At 39.0% G+C, this 7,470-nt stretch overlaps 1 protein-coding gene across 3 annotated transcripts in view; it reads left to right on the top strand.

The window, feature by feature from the left end:
- tie1 (tyrosine kinase with immunoglobulin-like and EGF-like domains 1) overlaps positions 1–5,876 on the top strand; it is a 30,959-nt gene extending 25,083 nt beyond the window's left edge. For all 3 annotated transcript variants that reach the window (XM_061825391.1, XM_061825390.1, XM_061825392.1), the window contains 6 exons: positions 1,657–1,770; positions 1,977–2,047; positions 3,386–3,426; positions 3,558–3,654; positions 3,726–3,825; positions 4,013–5,876. In XM_061825391.1, the coding sequence (XP_061681375.1) occupies positions 1,657–1,770; positions 1,977–2,047; positions 3,386–3,426; positions 3,558–3,654; positions 3,726–3,825; positions 4,013–4,084 (495 nt within the window). In that variant the 3' untranslated portion in view covers positions 4,085–5,876. The remainder of the gene's footprint in view (positions 1–1,656; positions 1,771–1,976; positions 2,048–3,385; positions 3,427–3,557; positions 3,655–3,725; positions 3,826–4,012) is intronic.
- Positions 5,877–7,470: the final 1,594 nt, after the last annotated feature.

The following is a 7,470-nucleotide window of genomic DNA, read 5'->3' on the forward strand; positions in this document are numbered from 1 at the left end:
GGCGGTCTCCCATCCAAATACTAACCAGGGCGAAACCCGCTGAGCTTGCAAGATCTGATGAGATCAGGCGTTCTCAGGGTAGCATGGCTGCAACCCTTGAATAGGCAGTAACATTCATGAAAAAAAGACATTTATTTTAAAATGTTCAAGAAAAACAGGGAATGAAACATCATATTTGATACATCCAGCTCAACCATCAATATTACACATTTAATGAGATAAATTATTTTCTTTATATTTCTTATATTTTGAAATACAATCGGTTACCAATACTCAGGCACATAAAAAAATAAAAATATTTCTGAATAAATCCCCTAAAATTAAATGGAGAGGGTTAAATTTCATTCAAAATTTGATTTTTATTTTAGTATGACTGGAATTATAGGAACAGGGCTTTCAAGCGATGTTGTTGCAAATCGATATAATACTGTTTTGCTCAAGAGGAGGCTCTATGCTAGTTATGTTAGCAGGTACTCCAACTGGAAAAAATAGCAATGCCGTATATATAATGAAAAACACATTCTGTTTTGTCTGGAATCATTGAAAAATAAACATGTGAAAACAGCCGAGGCAGCACTGTGGACAACCAGTTAGCACATCTGCCTCACAATTCTGATAAGTGGGGTTTAAATCACAATGCCGCCTGAGTGGTGTTTGCATGTTCTCCACATTCTAGTGTTGTTTTTCACGGGTACTCTGGTTTCCTCCCAAAAAGATGCATGGTAGATTGATTGAAGACTCTAAGGTCTAAGGTCCATTCATCCATCCATGCATTTTCTGAACTGCTTATTGTATCTGCTTAAGTGTGTAGTTCCTTTTTTTTCTTCCCCAAAATATTTTTGTAACAGAGTTGCATGTATGTTGAGGGAAGGTGTCAGAGAATAATTAATGCAATTTAAAAATAGCAATAGGAAGAGAGTACTTTTGAACAATTACTATATTCAGAAGGAAGATCAGTATGAAAATTGGTCATCAAGTGGGTGAAACAAGAGAGCAATGGCATTCTAGGGGCTCTCCGGTTTCTTCCCACATCCCAGAAGCATGTAACATTAATTGGAGACATTAGAGTTCCCCATTGTGTGATTGTGAGTGCGACTGTTGTCTGTCTCTTTGTGCCATGCGATTGGCTGGTAACAAGTTCAGGATGTACCCCACCTCCTGCCCGTTGACAGCTGGGATAGGCTCCAGCACTCCCGTGACCCTTGTGAGGATAAGTGGCTCAGAAAATGGATAGATAAATAAATGAATGAAAGGATTATTTGAAATTTTAGAGGTGTTGGGGGTTTGGAAAAAGTGCCCCAATTTTAGAGTGACCCATTTTCAAAACAACAAATTATTGACAATAATTCATCCATTTTCTAAGACCCTTATCTTCACAAGGGTCGCGGGAGTGCTGGGGCCTTTAAAATGTTTCATTCCAATGCATGAATTTATACAATATTGAAATCTTATAAATATGATTATACTGTATGACGTCACAAAAGTGCATTTTCTTGAACAGCTAACTAACAAGCAATGAATAGGGACTGGCACCAATGCATCAGTAGAAAAATGGCAAACGTCCTAATTAATTCTGTGCTCATAATCAATAGATTCTTCTGGCAGTGTTCCCTGCAATAATTTTCCTCTTCTTCTTTTCTACTCATTTCAAATAAGTTCATTCACAGAGATTTGGCCGCCAGAAATGTCCTTGTTGGCGACAACCTTGTGGCAAAGATAGCAGACTTTGGTCTGTCCCGTGGTGAGGAAGTTTATGTCAAGAAGACAATGGTAAGTACTGTTTGAATTAGATTTTGATTTAAATTTGATCAAATTCTCTGTTGAGCCAGATGAAGTCGAGGATCGGCACAACTTTGTCATTTGTATGTAACAAGTGTGGAAATAACTACAATATATATCCATGTTAAAGTTACAATGAGGAAAACATTGTCAGCATCTATTTAGCATGATCATGATCATGACTGTGTTGCTTCCAGGGTAGGTTACCTGTTCGTTGGATGGCCATCGAGTCTCTGAACTACAGTGTGTATACAACCAAAAGTGATGTGTGAGTAACAATTACAGCTTTCGTCAACAGAAAATGAAAAGAAAAAGATTTTTTTTCTGAAAGACCAAGCTCATGGTGTCATTCAAACAAGTATATTTTTTCACCACGTGCTAACAATATTTCAGAGATGCTATTAGTGCAATGGTGGCACAGAGGGGCAGATGTAGAGTATTGGCCTCACAGTTCTGAGGACTGGTGTTCAAATCCCAGCGGCTCCTCATCTGTGGAGTTTGGATGTTCTTCTTGTGTATGTTTCCTCCGTTTGAATGTTTTTTTGTTTATATGTGCCCTCCAATTGGTTGCCAATCACTTCAGGTTTTAGCCCGTTAGTCAGCTAGGAAAGGTGCCGCCACACCTGCGTCACTAGTGAGGATAAATGGGGAAGAATACAAATGGACAGACTGTTGGTGCATTTGGTGGTATGAAAATCGTTGCCCAAGACATCCATCCATCCATCCATTTTCTCAGCTGCTTATCCTCACAAGGGTCGTGGAGAGTGCTGGAGCCTAACCCAGCTGTCAGCGGGCAGGAGCCAGGGTAAACCCTGAATTGGTTGCCAGCCAATCGCAGGGCACATAGAGACAAATAGCCACATTCACGATCACACCTAATTAATGTTGCATGTTTTTGGGATTTGGGAGGAAACGGAGTGCCCGGAGAAAACCCACGTGGGCACGGGGAGAACATGTAAACTCCACACAGGAAGGGCCGGGATCTAACCCTAACCCCAAAACTGTGAGGTCAACGCTTTCCAGCTGCTCCACCGTGCTGCCCCTTGTCCAAGACATCACAGTAAAAACAATTCCTAAAGCAGCTTGCATGACGGCACCAAAAACTACATTTTTCACCCTCTCGTGAGCTTTCAAGTCTGCCAACCACAGAAAACGGCTCCAAGGCTGAACAGCAAATCATCCCGCTGTCACTGTAGGGATGATAGTAATGTGCTAAGTGTGATAAGCACAACCAGGAAGTATGGGTAAAACTTTACAGTTGTTGGTATGTGAACTGGTACCTATTTATATGTACAGAAAAACAAGTTGGAAGAGGGGCCAGAGTTGGTTCTAGACACACACTGACCTGTAAACACGAGCAGTATTTGAAGAAATCAATACAGAGAAAAAAATTAAATTGATGGGTAGATTTGACGATGGAATAAGATCCAGTAGATACAATGAGATATATGACAATTTGAATCCACTCAAATTTGATACTTGATAAGGGGATAATTTTACACTTGGATTAGAATGATTTACGGTACTGTCATACATTTTGCACACCACATAACTTTTTTAGTGATAACAGCTTCATTGTCAAAATGTCCATGATCTTTGTTCTCAGGTGGTCTTTTGGAATTCTCCTTTGGGAGATTGTAAGCCTAGGCAAGTAAACACAGCATTTTACTTGAATCCTAATAATCAAATCTAAATAATAGTCCATTTAAATGACAGTCTTTCATATTTCTCAATGACACAATTGACTCTAAATGATAGTTTTTGTGTGTGTGCATCAGGTGGCACGCCATACTGTGGTATGACCTGTGCTGAGCTTTATGAAAAACTGCCACAAGGCTACAGGATGGAGAAGCCCAAGAACTGTGACGATGAAGTGTAAGTCATTTTTTCGCCCACTTTATTCAGTCTCATATCCTAATCATATGAGTCAACTTGATCCGTACCAGGTATGAGCTGATGAAACAGTGCTGGAGGGATCGGCCTTATGAAAGACCCCCCTTTTCCCAAGTCTCAGTGCAGCTCAACAGGATGCAAGAGGCCAGGAAGGTAAAAAAAAAAAAAAAAAAGAAGAAAAAGCCCAGTCACCTTTGTAGTAATTGTATTTGTAACACATTATTAAAATATATATACAGGCCATAAATGGGTGTTGGAAATTTAAATCAATTAAAGAGGAACTGCCTCCAGTAATAATGACAAAAATGTGCCAGTTTTAACAAATACTTCCTTTTTCTAGGCCTATGTGAACATGGCGCTGTTTGAGAACTTTACTTACGCTGGAATAGACGCTACCGCGGAGGAGGCCTGACTACCAGCCCCCCCAGGCCCTGGCACGCCACGTAACCTCAAGAGGAAGCCCAAACCTTTGTCACCACGTTACTGCCACCTCCCCGCTGCTAACCACAGAGACAGGAGGACCAGACGCTCGTTCAAAACCACCCAACTATAGATGGAGGACTGTGAAAGGACACGGAGTGAACGTATTTGAGGGTTCAGAAGATGCAGAGCGTGGCCTTGGATGGAGGAAACCACTACCGGCCCATTTTACTGAGGAAATTCAAATCGCCTGGCTTCTGTTGTTGAACATATTACACTTTTGACTAAGTGTCAAAGGTCATGAAGTGATGTGGCTTACTAAAACACCACAGGGTCTGTGGGGTGCTTATGCTGGATCTGATTTGCTCTTTGTTCCCCGAGAGGAACGGACACAGAGTAAATCACAATCATTTCAGTTCTCGGAATATTAGAAACACGTACAATGTAGCACTTAACACCAGCCATTTTGAATACACTCTGTGTATTATCACTGCCATGTGAACTACTGTACAGTATATATATTTAATAGTGTTTTGTTATCAAAACCTCCTATAACCTGAATGTATTAGCACAAATGCACTAATGGTTGTATGAATTTTTAAGAACATAAAACCATGGGTATATTTTTTTTTTTACACATTCTTTTTCTGTGTGGTTGTGGCCTTTTGTTCACCTGCAACCTATTTTAGGTCACTGTTTGGAACACCAAACTCACTTTTTAGTGCACTAGCTAAACCGAAAAACCGGCATTTCATGTTTTATTTCAAAAATGTTTTCCTCCTTTTTGGAATGCAACCAAAAGCAGTGAAAGTGGTGGTGGTGGCGTGCTTCCATATTCTAACAAAGAAGGAAACAATTCTCACAATTTAAATACACAGATTTTTTTTCAAAGATAAGCAATACTTTAATCAATTTACAGAACGTAGCAGATACAACTTAATGTAGCACCAACAAAAGTATATCTGATATCCATATTATTAACTAACTAGGCATACAAACATTTAGATGAAAATCTGTTGAGCACATATTTCTCATGGTTAAAGTTCTGCAATTTAAAAAATGACATAAATTTCCTGAAATGCATAATTACACTCGTGATAAGTAACATAATGGTCATGCCCCACCCAGTGGAATAAATTAAGGGTGTGAATGCATAGTGGATAAAAGTACCAAAAGGGCACAACTGTAAAAAAGTGTGAGGGTGCGGGGCCCCATTTCACCCCTGGTTCTGCTGTCTCTGAATGCAATGCAGATTTTTACCCCGGTATTTTGTTTTTTTTAATGTTATACTAATTTCATATTCAAAATGATATAAGTAATAGCAATTAGTTCCCTTGTGGGTCAAATTTTCCTATATTTGTCATTGTTCTTTTTTTAATAGTTTACTGACAGGTTTTACTTTTTACCAGTGTTTGATGACTAAAATGGCCTTACAGCTGGGGAGAATAACAAATCTTTTGATTTGGCAATAAAAAAAATCATTAAAAGTGTTTGTGTAAGTGTGGCTGTGGCCTTGCGTGATCCTCTGAGAGTTTGTAATTGGCAAACATTCATGTAACCATATACAGTATATAGAAACCATGTTTTTTTTCAATGTGTAAATGATTTAATCAATTACATTCCCGCCTACAGTGACAAATTTTTCTGAGGATTCAAATCATGATCTAAAATGTTTAATCACGTATATGTGTGCGATTTAACAATATTTGCTTGAATGTCTCTCAGTGAGAATGTACAGTACAGTATTTTTTTTACCTTCACCAAATAAAACTTTTGATAAACAGTGTAAACTCCTATTCTCTCTTTTCGTATCTATTCTTCACGCTCCCTATACTGTACCTGTCTTTGTCTTCAGCTATTTTGTGTGCATGTTTGCATCCGTGAACATCATAAAAAAGTGTTTTGCAGTCCCCAATGTATTATTATCAAATATGCATTTTTAGCACTAAATGAACTTAAAAGGTTATTTCGCCCTATTAGTGAGCATAACAGCAACTTCTCTAGATGTTCTTAAAACTTAAAGTGTCTCCGTTGCTGGCCTAAGCTGATGTGTCATCAGTTTCCTTTCTCAATAAACAAAATACAATGTCAGAAGCATCTGTCAAACACGGCCTTCCTGAAGGCTTCCGCAATGATCACAGCTCAACTTTAAGACGAGAACAATGTGTGCCTTGACTTGAGAAATTGCCTTAATGTAACAAACATGTTCGCAAAGATCCCTCTCCAAACATTTTAATCAGATTTTAGTAAAAGAAATACATTTTTAGGAACCGAACTGGCAGTATGCAGAAAACAGCCTTATATTGACTTGGCCCCTTGATGCCCCAGAAATGAAGGAAAACCAGGGTTTAGTCAGATGAAATTCAATAAATTTGCAATAGACTATTATCTTCAGGAAAAGTCCCTGTAGAAAAATGTTCCCCACAAAATGTGATATAGGGAAAATTCTGCAGTAGAGAAGTAGATATGGTCCATTAAAACTATTACAGCATAAAAGGGATACAGATTCTCCTTTCTGCTTGACCGAGCAGTAGAACAGGACAGTTCTAATAAAAAAAATAAATAAAATGACATACAGTATGTACAAGTTCCAGAAAAGTAAAAAACTAACATCACTGGTGAGCTGGAGCCTATCTTGTCCCAGTTTACTGAGGGAAACGCAGGATCAGCCAATTGCAAGGCACATGAGGACAAGCAGCCAATAACATACACATTCACATCTCAGGTCTTCAATTAGTCTAAGATAAATGTTTTGGGGATGTCCAAGGAAGCAGGGGTATCCAAAGATAACCCACACAAGTACAGAGACACGGAACTCTTAACGAGAAGGGTGAAGTCGAGATTCAAATTCACTACCGCAGAACTGAGACCCAGATGTGTTAGCCAAAAGGTCATATGCTTCCCCAATTTCGGTTATGTGCAGCAGATTACAATGATCTTGACCGTGCCGATCTTTTTTAACATAGTCCATATGTATTCACAAAATGTAACTTCTCTGTCGAACACATCATAAAGCTTAAGCACAGCAAGCACGCAAAATGTGTGACACCTGGGAGCAGTGGGCAACTTTCCAAGGCCTGAGAAGCAGCTGCGAGTTCCAGGGCACATCACAAATGAGCTCAGCCGTAAACCCTCTCGTAGCCCTCTGCCTGTAAAGGGAATTCAACCTAGGCCTTTCTGGTCAATGTGTAATTGGATTTTTTTTAACCACTAAACTGCAAATCCCCATATGCACATGAAGACTTGACAATTGTTGTGAGGTAAAATTTTCTAACAATAGACTAACAAGATTAAGAAAAGTTCACCTCAACCATCAGTAGTTGCAGTTCCAGAAGCAAAAGATGCCTTCAATATTTTGACTTTCACGTTGATATAAAT

This window comes from Syngnathoides biaculeatus, chromosome 7, assembly GCF_019802595.1.
Source record: "Syngnathoides biaculeatus isolate LvHL_M chromosome 7, ASM1980259v1, whole genome shotgun sequence".
Taxonomy (NCBI): Eukaryota; Metazoa; Chordata; class Actinopteri; order Syngnathiformes; family Syngnathidae; genus Syngnathoides; species Syngnathoides biaculeatus.